Source organism: Rhinopithecus bieti, unplaced genomic scaffold (assembly GCF_001698545.2).
Source record: "Rhinopithecus bieti isolate Rb0 unplaced genomic scaffold, ASM169854v2 scaffold_31446, whole genome shotgun sequence".
Taxonomy (NCBI): domain Eukaryota; kingdom Metazoa; phylum Chordata; class Mammalia; order Primates; family Cercopithecidae; genus Rhinopithecus; species Rhinopithecus bieti.
This window is the reverse complement of record NW_016813612.1, coordinates 294,076-315,138: the sequence shown is the minus strand read 5'-3', so window position 1 is coordinate 315,138 and position 21,063 is coordinate 294,076. Positions and strand designations below refer to the sequence as shown.

Genomic DNA, 21,063 nt, shown 5'->3' with positions numbered 1-21,063 from the left:
AAAAAAAAAAAAAAAAAAAAAAAAAAAAAAAGAAAGGACAAGGGGAGAGAATTTTAGGCTGATGGAAGAACAAATACAAAGGCCTTGAGGTAGGAAAGAGTTTGACTTGTTTGAAGAAAAAAAAAGGAAGCCAGAGTGCTGGACTAGACAGAGCCCAGGGAGAGAGTTACACTGGCTGAAGTTGTAGAGGATGTAGGGGCTAGATCTGTAGGATCTTAGAGGTCACGGGAAAGAGTTTGATTTCACCCTAAGAAGAATGATAGCCATTAAAGACTTTTTGACTGTTTCATGAACTTTTTATCAGATCATTCAAACTAATGTTTGCAAAATCTACTTTATTACACACCCACACATTATTGGGTATGTAAGAGAGAAAAATGAATGAGATTTGAGTTAGGAGGTTATTGCAGGAGTACAGCCAGGAAATGATTACTGTAATGTTATAGTATGGATTGATATCTGGGTATCAATTTTGCCAGGAAATTCCCCTGAGTGAGAAGGACGGGTTTGTTCTCATTTATGACTTTCTCCACCTTTCTTGAATGAAGAGGAGTCTCAGGAAATGTCTGGGAATTGGAGACTCTGGGTATCAAAGAGCAAATTTCCTTTTCCCCCAAAAAATATTCTTACTAGTCTTTCCATCTGTCCCTCCATATAAGCTTCACAATCCAGATTCTTTAGAACTTTAGAATAAAAAATGATTTCCTTTGGGATTGCAATGACTTATAGATTAAATGAGAAATGACAGTTTTAGAAAAATCATGCTTTCCACTTATGAACATGTTCTCTCTTATCATTTATTCAGTTCTTTTATGAAGGGGCACGTGCGCATGTGTGCACACATGCGTGTGTGCGCTATAGGTCTTGTCCATTTTCCAACTGAATTCTGGGGTATACTATTGAGTTTTTATGTTGGTCTTCATCTGGCCATCTAATTATCTACAGCGCATCTGCCCCCTTCCCCTGTTCCCCAGGGCTTGAGTAGGAATCTTTTGTTTCAGGAACCAGTGACCATCAAGGATAAGACCTTCTATTTCACCTATAAGCAATGGGCCAGCCTGATGCCTGCTCAAAAGACACTGTACAGAGATGGTATTGGAGATATAGGACTGTAGCTTCTCTGGGTGAGGCCCTCTCTAGGACTCAGCCTTTGTACTTTGGAGCTTCCTGGCTTCTTTCCTCTTATAGGCTGAGGTATCTCTCATAAGCTCATTTTCAGAATTCCATCAACTGAGTTTCCCAACTCACCCGCCTCAGGGACTGCTGGCCAGGGAGAGCCCTAGGTTCTCTGTAGTATTGAAACAGATGTCCCCAGTTCCCTAGTAGAGGTTCTGCTTTGGACAAAATGTGAAATGAAAATTTTTTTGATGCCCTAATTGAGCCCTCTGTCCCTACACCATCCCTGTTTTCCTGAGATCTTAGCCTCCTACCATGTGGGTGGGATACTACCACTATTTCAGCCCACCCTCTCACAGGGCCAGATGTGTTATGCTCCTTCCTGAAGTAAGAGAGTTGGGGTCCTTCTGTAGTGTGCTCCACTTTCCCTGAGATCCCGCCTCGCTTGTTCTCCTGGGTGTTCTAATTCTTCCTCCACTTGCTAAAGGCAGAAGATGGGCTGAAAAGAGTTCCAGAATCAACAATGGTTGACTCCCCACATTTTCCTATTCCTTGTTTTTCCTCCTTGAGAAACATTTTATTCCCTAAACAACTTCTGATATCTCTGCTGGAGCAAGGGGGAATACCATGGGGCCCAGATCCCTGGGTGCTGCTCGGCAGAGAGGCCCTGAGAGGTGTCTGTTCTGGTGAGTGACAGAACCTGTGAGCTTTACTTCCTGCTTTTCCTCTTTGTTTGTTGTTGTTTTTGTCTGTTTTTTTTTTGTTTTGTTTTGTTTTTGTTTTAAGAGATAGGGTCGCGGGCGCGGTGGCTCACACCTGTAATCCCAGCACTCTGGGAGGCTGAGGCAGGCACACCACTTGAGGTCAGGAGTTTGAGACCAGCCCAGCCAACATGGTGAAACCCTGTCTCTACTAAAAGTACAAAAATTAGCTGGGTGTGGTGGCAGGTGCCTGTAATCCCAGCTACGAGGGGGTGCTGAGGCAGGAGAATTGCTTGAATCCGGGAGGCGGAGGTTGCAGTTAGCTGAGATCGTGCCACTGCACTCCAGCCTGGGCAACAGAGTGAGACTCTGTCTCAAAATAAAATAAAATAATAAAATAAAATTAATAAAATAAAATAAAATAAAATAGACTTACAATGTTGGCCAGGCTGGTCTCGAACTCCTTGCCTCAAGTGATCCTCCAGCCTCTGCCTTGCAAAGCACTGGGATTATAGGCATGAACCACCATGCCCCATCGTTTGTTTTAATAATTTGTCATGCAAAAGGTTTTTTTTTTTTTTTTTTTTTCTTGAGACAGAGTCTTGTTCTATGGCCCAGGCTGGAGTGCAGTGACCGGATCTCAGCTCACTGCAAGCTCCGCCTCCCGGGTTCACGCCATTCCCCTGCCTCAGCCTCACAAGTAGCTGGGACTACAGGCGCCCGCCACCTCGCCCGGCTAGTTTTTTTGTATTTTTGTAGTAGAGACGGGGTTTCACCATATTAGCCAGGATGGTCTCAATCTCCTGACCTCGTGATCCACCTGTCTCAGCCTCCCAAAGTGCTGGGATTACAGGCTTGAGCCACCGCGCCTGGCCAGTTTTTCTTCTTTTATATGACTGCTGTGAAGGATGAAAGTGGTTACTCTTACACAGACAAATATTACAGAGCATCCCCTACACACCTTTTTTTATTTAATGGGAGAACTGAACTTTCTACTACTTTTTTAAAAATTATATTTTAAGTTCTGGGCTACATATGCAGAACGTACACTTTCGCTACATGGGTATATGCATGCCATGGTGGTTTGCTGCACCCATCAACCCATCGCCTACGTTAGGTATTTCTCCTAATGTTATCCCTCCCCTAGCTCCCCACCCCCCACATGCCCCGATGTGTGATGTTCCCCTCCCTGTGTCCATGTGTTCTCATTGTTCAGCTCCCACTTATGAATGAGAACATGCAGTGTTTGGTTTTCTGATCTTGTGATAGTTTGCTGAGAATGATGGTTTCCAGCTTCATCCATGTCCCTGTAAAGGACATGAAAGCATTCTTTTTTATGGCTGCACAGTATTCCATTGTGTATATGTGCCACATTTTCTTAATCCCATCTATCATTGATGGGCATTTGGGTTGGTTCCAAGTCTTTGCTGTTTGTGAATAGTGCTGCAGTAAACATACGTGTGCAGGTGTTTTTATCGTAGAATGATTTATAATCCTTTGGGTATATGCCCAGTAATGGGATTGCTGGGTCAAATGATATTTCTACTTCTAGATCCTTGAAGAATCACCACACTGTCTTCCACAATGGTTGAAGTAATTAATTTACACTCCCACCAACAGTGTAAAGCGTTCCTATTTCTCCACATCCTCTCCAGCACCTGTTGTTTCCTGACTTTTTAATGATCGCCATTCTACTGGCATGAGATGGTATCTTAAGACTCAGAGCTGTTCCTCTCCATGGAAATCTTTAGTAAAAGGCGAAAGATTTATATGATCTGAAGAGAAACCAGAGTATAATTTTCTACTGTTTTCAATACAACGATGTGTTTTCATTACAATTAGAGGAATATAGGCTTCTGTGAGGTAACTTGGAAGCAAACATAATCATTACTGTTCATTGTTTCCGTGAGAAAATGTATTGTTTCTAAATATTGACCTAAAAATAAACTCTGAGGAATTCATGATTGTAACTGGATGGAAACTGGCTTTCTTCATTTGAAATAAATTAACTGAACAAGACAAAAAAAATCCAGAAACATATATTTTGGCTTTTCTTATTTTCAGCCTGTTAAGAAGTGTAAAAAATTAGGTAAAATCATTAGTAACAGCATGCATCTTGCTACAAATCTGAGAGTTCATATAGAACAGATTTAATGAATATGGTGAGTGAAGCCGATGTTTCAAACTAAGGTCTTTCACCAATATCAGATAATTTACTCTGGGAAGATACCATACAATTGTAAAGAATGTGGAAAAGTCTTTAAATATAGGTCAGAATTTTCACAGCACCAGAAAATCAAAATGGGGAGAAACCGTACTCATGTAGGAAGTGGACAAACTTTTAATCAGAACACCCACCTTCTTTTTTTTGAGATGCAGACTTGCGCTGTCGCCAGGCTGAAGTGCAGTAGTGCAATCTCAGCTCACTGCAACCTCTGCTTCCTGGGTTCAAGCAATTCTCCTGCCTCAGCTTCCCGAGTAGCTGGGATTACAGGCACATGCCATCACACCCAGCTTATTTTTGTATTTTTGGGGTTTTGCCATGTTGGCCAGGCCAGTCTCAAACTCCTGGCCTCAAGTGATTGGCCTGCACTTTCAGCCTGCATATTCTCCTCCCTGATTAATGGCTTTTTCCTTCAGGTTTGTCCTACCAGGATTAGAACTAGGGTTAGATTTAAGGACACAACCCATTTTAAGATTATGTTGTCTTTCTAGTATGTATTTTTTTTTTAAATTGAGGTATCACTGACATACAATAAGCCATGCATCAAGTGTATAATTTGATAAGTTTTGCCATATGTATATGCCTCTCAAAAAAATAACACAATCAAGATAACATAATCATACCCCAAAAAGTTTCCTTATGCCTTTTTATAATCTCTCCATTCCAGCCTGCTCCTCTTCTGCCCCCAGCCCCAAGAAACCACCAATCTGTTTTCTTTTACTACAGTTTTCCTTTTCTAGAATTTTATATAAATGCTATCACACAGTATGTACTCTTTTTAAAGTTTTTTTTTTTGTGTGTGTGTGTGTGATGTCCTTCACACAACAGAATTATTTTGAGATTCACCCATGTTGTTGCATATATATCAGTAGTTCATTCCTTGTTATTACTGAGTAGTATTCCACTGTATGGATATGCCACAATTTAACTCAAATGATGGCCATTTGAATTGTTTCCAGTTTTTGGCTATTATAAATAAAGCTGTTATGAAAATTTGTATGCAAGTCTTTGTAAGGTAAGGACATACATTTTAATTTCTCTTGGGTAAATAACAAGAGTGAAATGGCTAGATAATAAGGTAGGTATATATTTAATTTTTAAAGAACCTACAGAGTTTTTCCAAACAGACTGTGCCATTGTACATTTCCATCAGTATTGTATGGGTTCCACTTCTGATACATCTTTGCCTACACTTGATGTCTTCCCTACTTTTAGCTGTTCTAATAAGTGTGTAATACTGTTTCATTGTGGTTTTAATCTGTATTTCTCTAATGACTAACAATGTTGAGCATCATTTCAAATACTTAATTGCTTTCCATATGTCTTCTTTGGTGAAGGATCTGTTCAAATCTTTTGCCTATTTTTAAAAATTGGTTTATTTTCTTATGAGTGACTTTTGAGAGTCCTTTATATATTTTGGAAACAAGTCTTTTATCAAATATTTTCAGTATTTTTTCCCAGTCTGTGACTTGTCTTTTCATTCTCTTAAAAGTATCTTCTGAAAAGCAGAAGATTTAACTTTGATTAAGTCCAATTTATCAGCTTTTTTCCACCGGCTAATACTGTTTAGAATTTGTGGTGTATCTGTATGTATGTTTATGCGCACCCACATATGCATGTTCATTCATGGTAAATGTTCATTTTAATAGGTTTAGCAAAGGGGCAGTATTCAAATGTATGTCCTTGTCATGCCATTGTTTCTGGAAATCTATTTAAAACAATTGCTGTACATAAACTTTACAGTGAAAATACTATAGATTTTATAAAATGAACTGTTTCTGTGACAGTTAAAATCTCTGTGCTAGGTGGCCCCACAGTGGCTCCCAGTGATTCTCATATTCTGGCATTCAAACCCTTGTGTATCTCACCCCACACTGAATCATGACTAATCTCTGAGGAGAATGTATTGAGGAAATCATAGTGCATGATTTCCAAAACTAGGTCATAAAAGCTTTGGCCTTGGCCTGTTGGATTCCTCACTTTGGGAGAAAGCTACATGCCATGTTGTGAAAACCCTCACGTGGGAAGGAACTGAGGCTTCCTGCCAACAACCAGCACCCACTTGCCAGCCATGTGAATAAACCACCTTGGAGGTGGATCCTCCTAACTCAATCAAGCTTCAGATGACTTCAGCCCCATATGACACCTGACTGCAACCTCAGCAGAGACCCTCAGCCAGTACCACCCGGCCAAGCTGCTCTTGAATTCTGGGTCCACAGAAACTGTGAAAGATAACAATGTTTATTGTTTTTAGCCACAAAGTATTACAGTGGTTTATTATGCAGCAGTAGATACATAATATACTCTCCATGGTAGGACTTGTTTTAGAGGTGGTGGATACATCTAATTCCTGTGGAAGGAGTAACTAAAATCTGTCTCCAGGTGGGCCAGGGCACACATCCCAGTACAGGGCAGGAAGGGGCTCTAAGGCCAAATGTTAATAGCTCTTTCGCTAAACTTCTGAAATTGTCTTTAAAAAAAAAATCTATTTCCCTAAAGCACGCCACATACTGGAGTCCCAGCAGCACTTACTTTGTGTCTTCAAAAGACACAACTGGAAAACAGAACAATACAAACTCACGAGCACTTACTGTGTGCCAGGCACAGCTGTAAATAATTTGCCTATCAATTAACCAATTTAATGAATCAACCCTGAACAGCCTCAAGAGGTTGGTACCACCATCATAATACGCATTTAACAGACAAGGAAACCGGGGCAAGGAAACTTGCTGCAGTCATACAATTAGTAAGCGGTGCAGCTGGGTTTCTGGACCGACGTAGTCCATACACATTCGGCCTTCTGAGTGATGGGCCCGACTTTCCCCACGCCCACTTTTCCCACTGCAGCGCACCCACACAATCTAGACAGCTTTGGCGCATGTGGAGGGAGCGATGGTCCCTTCATTATCTGGAAGGACACCCACAGTGGCAAATGCCAGATAACCATGAATAATACCCAGGATAGTAACCATTCTGTGGCCTGAGCTGGCTGGATGTCATGCCCCGAAGGAGCTACCAGGTGTGGGCGCTGCAGGACCCCCGCCTGGGGCCGCCCGCTCGGGCCCGTGTTGTCTCAGGCAGTAGGGACACTGGCGATGGCGGCTGGGGTAGGGAACCACAGAGACTGGCAACTTCCCAGGTTCCTAGAGAGGAGGCGCATGGAAAACGCACTTCCGGCGGAGGGTCCCACGCTTCTCTCGGTGTCGGCTGCAGGTGGTATTTCCACGCTTTATCTGCGCCTGCGCCGCGCGGGGTTAGCGGTCCGAGCGGAAGAGGTTCGCGGTCCGGGTGACTAATTGGTTTCCCTGGGGCTTGTTCTGCCTGGTTTTCCAACCCCTTTGCTGTTTGGGGTGAGGGAGGGGGTAGCTGAACGGAGCGGAGCCCAAGTCGCACAGAGGGCATTTGCGGGGTGCGAGGCAGCATTAGTCTCACCCGTGCTTCTTTATTTTCTCTTCAGTTTCACTTCTCCGAACTCCGAGGCAGTGTGTGAAGCTGGGACGCCAGCCATGCTCCAGACCGCTTGGCGCCAGGTGAGTGAGCATCCTCTCCCTCCCTCTCACCGTTTTGATGTCAAGAGAGAGCAGGTGTCACCTCTGCATTCAGATCTTGAATTGTGTAGGCTAGTGGCTTCCATTGTGCATCTGTCACTATGAGAGGGATGGAGAGGTAAGAATGCCCAATTTAAGACTAGAAAACTATTGAGTGTGGGGGGATTGGTTGGGATTTGGCAGTTGAAGCCAGCTTAAAACTAAAAATTCTGAAATGTGGAAATCTGCATTATTACATCCAGTAAAGACCCCCTTCACCCCAATCCGCAGGCTTGGAGAAGTATTTGCTTCTCCAGTATAGCAATTCTAGTAACTGTTTTGTAGATTCCATTGTATTTTCTACATAGGTCATCTATAAGTAAAGATAGTTTTACTCCTTTCTTTCCAGTCTGGATGCCTTTTATTTTATTTTGTCTTGCCTCACTGTACTGGCTAGAAACATTATTTCAATATTGAACAGAAGTGGTGAGAGCAGATATCTTTGTCTTATTTATGCTTTTAAGGTGTGAAAGCATTCAGTCTTTCACACTGAAGACTGGTGTTCACTGTAGGTTTCTTGCTTTTTTGTTTTGTTTTGTAAATGCCCTTTATCAGGCATTCTCTTCAATTCCTACTTTGGTGAGAGTTTTTATAGGAATGGCTGTTGGATTTTGACAAATGCTTTTTCTGTGTCTATTTAGATGATCGTATGGTTTTTCTCTTTATTTATTTATTTATTTATTTATTTATTTATTTATTTAGAGACGGAGTCTCGCTCTACCGATAGACTGGAGTGCAGTGGCGCGATCTTGGCTCACTGCAACCTCCACCTCCGGGGTTCAAGCGATTCTCCTGCCTCAGCCTCCTGAGTAGCAGGGACTACAAGCACGCGCCACCACACCCAGCTGATTTTTGTATTTTTGGTAGAGACCAGGTTTCACCATGTTGGCCAGGATGGTCTCAATCGCTTGACCTCGTGATTCCCCCGTCTTGGCTTCCCAAAGTGCTGGGATTACAGGTGTGAGCCACCGTGCCCAGCCTCTCTTAGTTCGTTAATGTGGTGAATTACATTACATTATTTTTCTTTCAAATATTAAACCAACTCTGCGTTGGGATAAAACCGACTTCGTCATGATGTATTATTCTTTTATTAGTACTATATATTGAATTTAATTTGTTAAAATTTCTGTGTCTATGTTTATGAGGTATTGATTTGCAGTTTTCTTGTGACATCTTTGTTCCATAGAATGAGAAATACTCCCTCCTCTTTAATATTTTGGAATGATTTATGTAGAGTTGATTGCATTTCTTCTTTAAATATTTGGTAGAATTCATCAGTGAAGGTATATAGGCATGGAATTTTCTTTCTGATAAGATTTTTGAGTCCTTTGGTAGATATAGGGGCTACTCTGGTTATCCGTCTCTTTTTATTTCTTTATTTCTTTATTTTATTTTTTGACACGTTTTTCTCTATGTTGCCCAGGCTGACCTCAAATTGGGCTCAAGTGATCCTCCCCACTCAGCCTCCCAGGTACCTGGGACTACAGGCATGCATCACTATGCGCAGCTTAAATGAGTTTTGGTAACTTGTGCCTTTCAAGGAACTTATCTATTTTATCTAAGTTGTAGAAATTATTCACATAAAGTTGTTCATAATATGTCCGTATCTTTTATTATCTGCAGTGATGTCACTTCTTTTATTACTAATATTAGTGATTTGTGTATTCTGTCTTTTTTTCTGGCACTCTGGCTAGAGGTTTATACATTTTATTAATTTTTCCTTAAGAAAAATTAAGAACTAGCTTCTGGTTTCATTACTTTTCTGTTTTATGTCATTAGTTTTCACTTTGATCTTTAATGTATTTTTTACACCTATTTTGTGTTAAATTTGCTGTTTTTTTAGTTTTAAGGGGGAAGCTGAAGTCACAGATTTGAGATCTTTCTTCTTTTTTGTTTTGTAAAATAGGCATTTAGTGCTATAAATTTCCTCCCAAGTACTGCTTTGGCATTATCCTGCAAATTCTAGTACATGGTGTTTTCATTTTTATTCAGTTTAGAGTACTTTGTACATTCTCTTATGGAAGTGTGTTACTGACTTTCCAAATATTTGGGGATTTTCCAGGAGTCTTTCTGTTATATCAGATTTAATTGCATTACAGTCAGAAAACATACTTTGTATGACTTGAATCATTTTGATTTTATTGAGCTCTCTTTTATGGCACAGAATATGGACTGTCTACCTATCTACATTGTCTTATATGAATTTGGCCACTACAGCTTTTTTTTTTTTTTTTTCTTTTGAGACAGTTTTACTCTGTCTCCCAGGCTGAGTGCAGTGGTGCAATCACAGCTCACTGCAGCCTCGACCTCCCAGGCTTAAGTGATCCTCCCAAGGAGTTGAGACTACAGGTACGGACCACTGTGCTTAGCTAACTTCTTTTTCCTAGAGACAAGGTTGCCCAGGCTCGTCTCAAACTCCTAGATGCAAGCCATCCTCCCGCCTCCACCTCCCAAAGTGCTGGGATTACAGGCATGAGCCACCATGCCTGGCCTTACAGTTTTCTTTGACTAATGTTGTCATGGTATATGTTTTATTTTGGTATATCTATTATTTTGATATATCTATTATTTTGGTATATCTGTTATTGGTATGTCTATTATTTTGATTTTAATTTATGCCTGTCTTTATATTTAATGTACATTTATTGAAGGTGACAGATAGTAGGTTCTTATTTTTTTAAAAATCCAATATGACAATGTTTGCCTTTTGGGATGTTTAGATTATTTACATTTGATACCATTATTGATATGGCTAGAGTTGGGCCTATCATTTTTCTACTTGTTTTCTAATGGTCCCAACTGTTCTTCATTTCCCTTTATCCTCTTTTTCTATTTTCTTTTTTTTTTCTTTTGTTTGAGACAGAGTCACTCTGTCACCCAGGCTGGAGTGCAATGGTATGATCTCGGCTTATTGCAATTTCTGCTTCCTGGGTTCAAGCAATTCTTGTGCCCCAGCCTCCCACGTAGCTGGGATCATAGGCACACACCACCATGCCCAGCAAATTTTTTGTATTTTTAGTAGACATGGGGTTTCATCACGTGGGCCAGGCTGGTTTAGAACTCCTGGCCTCAAGTGATCTGCCCACCTCAGCTTCTCAAAGTGCTGGGATTACATGCATGAGCCACCGTGCCTGGCTCTTTTTTTTTTTTTTTTTTTTTTCCATTTTCCATAGGATTAATGGTGTGTAAATATCAGGCATTGTTCTTTTCAGTCTTTCCAAATGATCCTTTCTTTGGCCTTGGTTAGTTTTCCCACATCCATGTACTGATCTGTGTTTTGTTGAATACTCTGATAATTGAGATTCCATCTCTATGCAGCCCTCTCCTCGCTAGCATTCTGTCCTACAAACTCTAGCTGCCTTGGTCTCTTCAGACTCTACAAGGTAATATGCCAGGTTCTGCCTCAGTTCCCTCTTCCTGTGTTGCAGCCTGGAAACTCCTCAGGGTAGTAGCTTAGGGAGTTACAGGGCTCACCTCTTTTTTTTTTTTCCTGTTTCTCAGGGACTGTTGTCGTTTTTTGCATGATATCTTGAAAATTATTTTTATATAATTTGTCCGGTTATTTTGTGTCAGGCAGGAGGCAAAATCCAGCCCCCATGATTCCACCTAGATAAGAACTGGAAGTTTTCCCTTAGCATTTTTTTTTAGAGACAGTCCCACTGTCACCCAGGCCAGAGTACAGTAGCACAATCATGGCTCACTGCAGCCTCGACCTCCCCTAGGCTCAGGTGATCCTCCCACCTCAGTCTCCCGAGTAGCTGGGAGCATCACCTTGCATGGCTAATTTTTGTGTATTTTGTAGAGACGGAGTTTCACCATGTTGCCCAGGCTGGTCTCAAACTTCTGAGCTGAAGCAGTCTTCCCGCCTTGGCCTCCCAAGGGGCTGGGATTACAGGCGTGAGCCACTGCACCTGGCCTGCATTTTAAAAAACATTACCCTTTTACTTTTGCTGTTTAGTCTGTTGCCATCTTGACTTCCCAGTCTTCATGTGTGTATTGTTTTTCCTTTTCTGAAAGCCTGTAGGATCTCTCCTTTTTCTGAGACTTCTCAGTTACATGCCTATGTGTAGATATTTTTCATTCATTGTCCTAAATACTTTGTTGGTCCTTCCTTCTCTATGTTGCTTTTAAGGAGATAGAATATTTTACCAAGTTATACACAACAGTGCACATTTACAAAATCCTTAGCTCATCCTTAGTTCTGTGGTTTGAATTGGGCCCCTTTTTGTTTGCTTCCCCTTCTGCCGGAAGTTGAGTTTCATCTTTGTCTGCTTTTCTAGTCGTTATCATTCATTCTTTCTCTGCCTTCTAAAATTCTGTTTATGCCTCTAGCTGGCTTTGACTCCTCTCTCTCTCTCTCTTTTTTTTTTTTTTTTTGAGACAGGGTCTCACTGTGTCACCCAGGCTGGCATACAGTGGTGCAAACACAGCTCACTGCAGCCTCGACCTCCCCAAGCTCAGGTGATCCTCCCATCTCAGCCTCCCAGGTAGCTGGGACTACAGGCAGGCGCCACCACACCTGGCAAATTTTTGTATCTTTTGTAGAGACAGGGTTTCACCCTACTGGCCACATGGCCAGGCTGGTCTCAAGCCATCCACCCGCCTCGGCCTCCCAAAGTGCTAGGATTACAGGCATGAGCCACTGTGCCTGGCCTGCTTTGACTCTTTTCTTGGGCTATTATGTTACTATCACTTCAGTAGGGTTAGGGAGAGAGTGGAGATCAGTACAAAAGTATTATTCACTGTGTTTATACAGATGTCCCCTGTGCATGTGCACACAAAACCCACACTGGGGAAAGGAGCCCAGAGGAACAGATGGGCACACAGAGCAGGGCACAGTGGAGACAAGCAGAGATCAGCAGATGAAAATAGAACTGTTTGCTGGGGATGACCACAAAGGGGTGCAGTGACCCTTGGACTCCCTTGTTGGTGTGGGCAAAGATGGCTGAGGGCTGGCCTCTGGTGGAGTGCTGGATAACTGTCCTTGGCAATACCACTAGACCCAGTAGGTCTCTGCCCCACTACTTAGCCTGGTCCTCTGCCCTCATGCAGGGTTTGAGCAGGAACCTGTTGTTTTAGGAACCAGTGACCTTTGAGGATGTGGCTGTGTACTTCACCCAGAATGAATGGGCCAGCCTGGACTCTGTGCAGAGGGCCCTGTACAGGGAGGTGATGCTGGAGAATTATGCAAATGTGGCTTCCCTGGGTAAGACATCTCTTCTTCTTGTTTTTGGCCTCTGCCCTTTGAGCATCCTGGCTTCTTTATTCCTTAGAATTTTTTAGGGTTTCTTTTTTTTCTTTTTTTCTTTTCTTTCTTTCTTTTCTTTTTTTTTTTTTTTTTTGAGACAACAGTCTCTGTTGCCCAGGCTGGAGTGCAGTGACGCGATCTCGGCTCACTGCAACCTCCACCTCCCAGGTTCAAGTGGTTCTCCTGCCTCAGCCTCCCAAGTAGCTGGGATTGCAGGTGGGTGCCACCACACCAGGCTAATTATTATATTTTTAGTAGAGATGGGGTTTCACCATGTTGGCTAGGCTGGTCTCGAACTCCTGGCCTCAAGCGATCCTCCTGCCTTAGCCTCCCAAAGTGCTGGGATTACATGCGTGAGCCACCACTTCTGGCCCTAGAACTTTGTGGGGTTTCTAATAACTCCCTGTTGCCCTGAAGGCTGAGCTGTCTGGAGGTTTCTGGGTGGAGAGAGCCCTGTGTTCCCAGGTTTTGAAATCAGCTGTCTCTCCAACCCTAGAAGGGACTGTACCCAAAACATGGGAGGGAAAGGAGCTCTTGGTAGCACAGCAAAGCCCCTTGTGTCTTCCAAGTTCTCTGAAGAAAACTTGAGATTCCCTTATGTGAGCGTGGGATTATTCTGGGACTCTGTGCCGCTTTGTGGGAAATTGCTGTCCTCCAGCAGCATAGATTAAGTTTCTCCCTGATTCACCTCGTCTCTCACTACCTGGCTCAGCAGATAAAGATAAAGGGGGACTACAAGAGGACCCTGGTTCCTGATTCCCCTTACCTTTTCCTGTTTCTTTCTCCCTGGGCAGCATTTCCATTCACCACGCCTGTTCTGGTCTCCCAGCTGGAGCAAGGGGAACTGCCATGGGGCCTCGATCCCTGGGAACCTATGGGCAGGGAGGCTCTCAGAGGTATCTGTCCAGGTGAGCATGAGAACCCACTAGATGTCTTTTTGGCTTGACTTGCTTTCTTGTTTTCACATTTCATTGCGCAAGAAGTGTTCCTTCTCTTGGGAGACTGTTTTTGTTCCTGTGGAATGATTACATGTGATTCTCTTAGTTCGTGGTGGTAACCTACCTCAACTGGGGAAGGGCCTGTCTCTTTTAAGACAGGAATGACTGTAAGATTTCTTTGCGTATTCATCTTTGCCTCTTCTCACAACCTGCCAAGGGAGACTGTCTGATTGGGCAGCACTTAAACCAGCTCATTTCTTCTCTGTCATATGAAACCATTTTATTTTTCTGCCAGTTTGTTTTTGCAAAGATGAGAATGTCAGCCACCTTTGGAGGAAAATAGGCTTCTGGCAACATTGCTGGCCATCTGCATATCACAGGCTACATTGTTTAAGCACTGATTTAAATAATAAAAGTTTATTTTATAATAGAAATTTTCAAATATACGCAAACACCAGCATAATGCACTCCATGTATCCTTCATCCAGCCTCAACAGTCACCAATATCCTTTGATTCTTATTTCATCTTTCCCCCACAGATACTTAAAAAAATTTCTGGAGCAAAATTTATTGTAAATTAAAGGTGATTAACTTCCTCATTTTGATGGTTATTGATATAAGAATTAACAATAGGCTGGGCATGATGGTCTCCGATACCGTGTGAATGCGTCAGCCACTCTTGGGAACCGCGCTCGGAAGGCAGGTGGATCACTTGAGGGCGCAGGACGTGTCAAGGACCTTACTTACCAGACATGGCGAAACCCCGTCTCTAAAATAAAACACAAAAAAAAAAAGGAACGAGTTAAGCCCCTATATAGTACGTGTAGTAGGTTATATATTTTGGGCCCGCTGTGCCTGTGCCGTAGTATACGTACTATTATACTATATAGCCAGGCCTGGTGGCTTATGCCTGTAATCCCAGCCACTTCTGGGAGGGCCTGAGCGTGGGTGGCGACTCACCTGAGGTCAGGAGTTCACAAGACCAGCCTAGCCTGGCCAACATGGTGAAACTTCATTTCTACTAAAAATACAAAATGTTAGCATGGATGTGGTAGCACGTGCCTGTAATCCTAGCTACTTAGGAGGCTGAGGCGGGAGAATCGGTTGAACCTAGGGGTGGAGGTTGCAGTGAGCTGAGATTGCACCACTGCACTCCAGCCTGTGGGCAGCAAGCCAACCAGGTGCCAAGGCAAGAGACCGAGGGCACAAGCTGTTCCAGTATAATAAAGAAAATATATAATAAAGAAAAGTGTAAGAATAGTTATACTAGAAATAGATTATATATATGATTGTATATTAATATTATTAATCGTTAGTTTGTAGCATTACTCTTTATTCCGATATTATAATAATCTTTGTTCTGTGATTATAACCTAGGAAAAACCAGGCCATAGAGATAGGAGCTGAAGGGACATGGTGAGAAGTGACCAGAAGACAAGAGTGTGAGCCCTCTGTCACGCCCAGACAGGGCAACTAGAGGGCTTCTTGGTCTAGCGGTAGCACCAGTGCCTGGGAAGGCACCCGTTACTTAGCAGACTGGGAAAGGGAGTGTCCCTTTCCCTGGGGGAGTTAGAGAAGACTCTGCTCCATCACCTCTTGTGGAAGGCCTGACATCAATCAGGCCCGCCTGCAGCCATCCGGAGGCCTAATCGTCTCCCTGTGATGCTGTGCTTCAGTGGTCACGCTCCTGGTCCACTGTCATGTTCCGCCCTGTACACCTGGCTTCGCCTTCTAGATAGCAGTAGCAGAATTAGTGACAGTACTAAAGCCTTTGAAATGCACAGAAGAAATAATGACATAAGCTGTCCCCTCTCTCTCTCTCTGCCTCGACTACCAAATAGGGAAGGGCCCCCTGTCCGGTGGACACATGACTCGCGTGACCTTACCTATCATTGGAGATGACTCTCACTCCATACCCTGCCCCTTTGCCTCGTACACAATAAATAGCATGGCCAGGCATTTAGGGCCGGTCTCCGCATCTTGGTGGTAGTGGTCTCCTGGGCCCAGCTGTCTTTTCTTCTTTTTCTTTGTCTTGTGCCTTTATTTCTACAATCTCTTGTCTCCACACATGAGGAGAAAAACCCACAGGCCCAGTAAGGCTGGACCCTACACCAGCCTGAGTGACAGAGCGAGACTCTGTCTCAAAAAAAAAAAAAAAAAAATACCATCAAAAATTAGCTGGGTGTGGTGGTGTGCACCTGTAGTACCAGCTACTGGGGAGGCTGAGGCATGAGAATCACTTGAACCCAGGAGGTAGAGGTTGCAGTGAGCCAAGATTGCGCCACCGCACTCCAACCTGCGTGACACAGCGAGACTCTATCTCAAAAGTAAATAAATAAATAAAACATAGTATATTTTTTATTCTTTCTTATTCTGCTTTACCCCTCCTCTGCCTGTGAAAATTTTCTGTGCTCTTCTGCAGAGAATGCCCATTACTGATCCACTCCCAAGTCTTGAGTTTAAGTTGTACCTTTCTGGATGTGACCTCAGGACCCTACGTCATCTAAGTAAAAATATTTTCTGAACAATTTTTTGTGAATGCATGCAGGCTGAAGATTTTATTTAATCCGCAAAAGGCTTTGATAGTGGAGGGAATATTTCTCTTTGGTTTTCCCTTATTATCATGTGAGTTTAGTAGTTCACTTTTCAAACTGTTGTATTAAACAAATGCACAAACTACCAGGCCCTCTTTGGGACTTACGTTCACTCTTGGACGAGTTCTTCACATTTCCACTGCTCTTTGGTTTTAAAGGCAAGCCTCCAAACCTTCCTTTCTCCTTCAGGATGCTGTGGTGGTTGCCATGCATGGCGTCCTCAACCACTGCATGGGAGCCTGCTGCTTTACTAGAGCCAGCTTGATGGTAGAGATCAGCTCTCTTTTCAAGATTATGACATGGATGATGTCTTCTAACAAGCATCTCTTAAGGAATCTCAGCCTGTGGGACCTGTTGTAGTGCTTGAGCTGCCTAACCTGCCCCTTCTCTAATCTCGGGAGTCTTCCTCTCACTTATGGATTTCTATTTGTTACTTTTCTATGTTTGTGTCTTTATCCACCTCATTCACTTTTCTTAGTCTTTCTGCCCTAATTAACAGTCTTTGCAGTTTTCTGGTTTGCACACTGTTCATGGGAATGTCTCTTGGCCTTGCTTGCCTCCCCTCTCAGAGTTTTCATGTCCCTGTGGGGCTCTGTTGTGTGGTGATCTTAGGCAGCCATCTTGTGAGCATATTAGAAAATATCCATATACTCAGGGCAAATTAGAACCACTTAATTCTGTTTCTTCTTCAGCACAGATAGTGTGTGTGTGTGTGTGTGTGTGTGATCAGGGATTGACACTTGTATTTTCTTTTTGTGATAGGGGATGAGGCCAGAACTGAGAAGGAAAGATTAACTCCAAAGGAGCATGTGTCCAAAGAAACAGTGTCCTTCAGACTGATGGTGGGGGTGCTGCCAGGGAATGTTTCCCAGCACCTTGACTTTGGGAGCAGCCTAGAGCAGCCCCAAGGTCATTGGATAATTAAGAAAAAATCAAAGAGGAGACATTTCACAGATACCTCAGCCAGGTACCATGAGGCCTATGCGGTCAAGAATGGAGAGAAGTTTGAGAAATTAGGAAAAAATATTAGTGTCAGCACACAGCTCACTACAAATCAGACAATTCCTAGTGGTCAGATATCTTATGAATGTGGACAATGTGGCAGATATTTCATTCAAATGGCAGACTTCCACCAACATCAGAAATGTCACACTGGTGAAAAGTCTTTTGAATGCAAAGAATGTGGAAAAGACTTCAGATATAACTCATTACTTATCCGGCATCAGATAATTCACACTGGAAAGAAACCATTTAAATGTAAAGAATGTGGAAAAGGTTTAAGTTCAGACACAGCCTTGATTCAGCATCAGAGAATCCACACTGGAGAAAAGCCCTATGAATGTAAGGAGTGTGGCAAGGCCTTCAGTAGCAGCTCTGTCTTCCTCCAGCACCAGAGGTTCCACACTGGGGAGAAGCTCTATGAATGTAACAAATGTTGGAAAACTTTCAGTTGTAGCTCAAGTTTCACTGTCCATCAGCGAATGCACACTGGGGAGAAACCTTACGAATGTAAAGAGTGTGGAAAACGACTAAGCTCCAACACAGCCTTGACTCAGCATCAGCGAATTCACACTGGGGAGAAGCCCTTTGAATGTAAGGAGTGTGGGAAGGCATTCAATCAGAAAATAACCCTGATTCAGCACCAGCGAGTTCACACTGGCGAGAAACCTTATGAGTGTAAAGTGTGTGGTAAAACCTTCAGCTGGTGTGGAAGATTCATTCTGCATCAGAAACTACACACTCAGAAGACACCTGTCCAAGCTTAGGGCTATCCATAGTTAGGCCCACGGTGCCTCTCATTTTTTCTCTTTATTTTCATGCTCTTTTCAGTGTCCTTGCTATCCTTCCTGGGTAGACACTTGGCTTTCATCATGAAATCTTCCTTAAGTTTTTTGAACCCCTGTTTCCCCAACATGAAGTCTCTTTATGGTTAGAGAAGACCAAAAAAAAAAAGAAAAAAAAAAAAAAAAAAAAAAAAAAAAAAAAAAAAAAAAAAAAAAAAAACCAAACTTAAAACATGAAAGGAAATGTAAGTTTCCAGATTTAAAGGATATGCTGGGTGCCCAGCAGGATGGATTCAAGGGAAACCTACATTAAGGAAAATTGCTGTGAATTATGAAAACACCAAATTTGAATAAGAGGATCATGGAGAAAAAAATGAGACCCTAAAAGTTTCTAGAGAGAGAAAACAAAAGATCAGAAATTAAAGTGAGGCCGGGCACGGTGGCTCATGCCTGTAATCCCAGCACTGTGGGAGGCCGAGGCGGGCGGATCACGAGGTCAGGAGTTCGAGACCAGCCTGACCAATATGGTGAAACCCTGTCTCTCCTGAAAAAAAAAAAAATTACAAAAATTAGCCAGGCGTGGTGGTGCATGCCTGTAATCCCAGCTACTCAGGAGGCTGAGGCAGGAGAATCACTTGAACCTCTGAGGCAAAGGTGGCAGTGAGCCAAGATCACACCACTGCACTCCACCCTGGGCGACAGAGTAACACTTTCTCTCAAAAAAATAAAAAATGAAAATGGCATTAGATTTTTCAGCAGCAACCTTCAAAGTCAGATGACAATGTGTATGCCTTCAGACTTCTCATGGAAAATGTTTTCCCCTGCAATTCCATACTCCAAAGTATAAGTATAAGGCCCTTATACTTACAAAGTACAAGGCAATTCAGGCCCTTTAAATCTGCAACCTTTATTTCCCATGCATCCTTTCTTATATTTGCAACACTACACAAGAAGTAAACCAGTAAATAAAAAGACAGATACATGGATACCCTATTACAGTCCGTATGTCAGAAGTCTCCTAAATTCAAAAACGGGCCCTGTCCATGTGGAGCCACATGCATCTTGGAAGACATTCCTAGTCAGGTGCAAACTTCAGAGACCTATCCCACCCTACTTACTCTTCAGTTTGTCTTCACTAGACAGTTGTAGTCTGTGCCTTTGCAAAAGTCAGGACGTATATACTCTTTGAGTCAGGTGCAAGGCACCATTTGTCTGAAATTTATTCTTCTCATTGCTGTATCAAGTGATCTCAAAGCTGGAAGCATTTTCTTGCAACTCCATCTAGTTATTTTTTATGATCATGGAAGAACCTACCATTATTGCTGTTATCTGTGGAAATGAGGGAAGATGTAAATGTGTTAGGTTTTAGCATCCCCTCTGGCAGCCAGCTTGATTTTGCCTGTTGCAGGAAGCAGAAAGTAGTGATTAATAATACAGAGCCAGGCAGATTTTGCTTTGAGCCCAGGTGTTTGTCCTTGGTTAAGTTACAAAAACTGCACTAGTTTCCTTATCTGTAAAATGAGGATGACAGTTAATCTACCTCATAGGTTTGTGTTGGGGATTAAATGCATTAATACATGTAGAAGTGTTTCAAACGGTGACTGCATATAATAAAAGTATTACCTATTATTGGCCGGGCGCAGTGGCTCAGGCCTGTAATCTCAGCACTTTGGGAGGCTGAGGTGGGCAGATCACGAGGTCAGGAGATTAAGACCATCCTGGCTAACATGCTGAAACCCTGTCTCTACTAAAAATACAAAAAATTAGCTGGGCATGGTGGCACGCACATGTAGTCCCAGCTACTTGGGAGGCTGAGGCAGGAGACCAGGAAGGCAGAGGTTGCAATGAGCTGAGATCATGCCACTGCACTCCAGCCTAGGCGACAGAGTGAGACCCCACCTCCAAAAAACAAAATTACCTATTATAATCCTATTGATAAGTTTTGACTTATCAATATACCAGTGAAACAATTATCACAGTTCAAGATAATAATCAGCCACCACCCCAAAACTTTGCTTGTACCCCTCCCTAATCCCTTCCTCTTGGCCCTTCACAGGCAACCACTGGCTTGCTTTCTGTCACTTGGATTAATTTTCGTTTATTTTTTGGTCTGGTGTCTTTCACTCAGCATAATTACTTTGAGATTCACCCATGTTGTTGCATATATATCAATAGTTCATTCCTTTTTATTGCTGAGTAGTAGTCTACTGTATGGATATGCCATAATTTGTTTATTCATTGACCTGTTGATGGCCATTTGGGTTGTTTCTAGTTTTTGGCTATTACAAATAAAGCTGCTATGAACATTTGTGTCCACATCTTTGTAAGAATATATGCTTTCATTTATCTTGATACCAGGAGTGGAATAGCTAGGTCATTAGGTAGGTTGTGTATATTAAACGTTTTACATTTTTATTACATTTTTATTTTTTAGAGGTTGGGAGGGGGTGGTTCTTGCTTTGTTGTTCAGGCTGGACTCAAACCCCTGGGCTCAGCGTATCCTCCTTCCTCAGTCCTCCTGTCCTACTCTTAGTAGCTGGGACTACAGGTGTGCACCACCATACCCTATTTAACTTTTTGAGAATCTTCAAAACTGTTTTACGAAAGAGGTTGTGCCATTGTACATTTCCACTTGTATTGTATGACAGTTGTACTTCCAATACATCTATGCCTACACTTGATGTCAGGTTTTTAAATTTTAGCTATTCTAATTGTTTAATGCTATCCCATTGTGGTTTTAATTTGCATTTCTCTAATGACTATTGTGCTTATTTGTGTTCCATATATCTTATTTGATGAAGTGTCTGCTCATATCTTTTGCCCATGTTTTTATTGGGTTTTGTTTTCTCAATCTTTGAGAGGTCATTATTG

At 42.5% G+C, this 21,063-nt stretch overlaps 1 protein-coding gene across 13 annotated transcripts in view; it reads left to right on the top strand.

The window, feature by feature from the left end:
• Positions 1-7,128: 7,128 nt before the first annotated feature.
• The window catches only part of ZNF620 (zinc finger protein 620), a 31,013-nt gene continuing 17,078 nt past the window's right edge, over positions 7,129-21,063 (top strand). For 2 of the 13 annotated variants that reach the window (XM_017848777.1, XM_017848767.1), the window contains exon 1: positions 13,710-13,784. Coding sequence is in view for 7 of the 13 variants with exons in the window: in XM_017848760.1 (XP_017704249.1) it covers positions 7,548-7,571; positions 12,708-12,834; positions 13,671-13,784; positions 17,171-18,174 (1,269 nt within the window). In the remaining 6 variants the exon portion in view is untranslated. The other 11 variants (XM_017848760.1, XM_017848770.1, XM_017848771.1 and 8 more) reach the window with 11 other exon arrangements.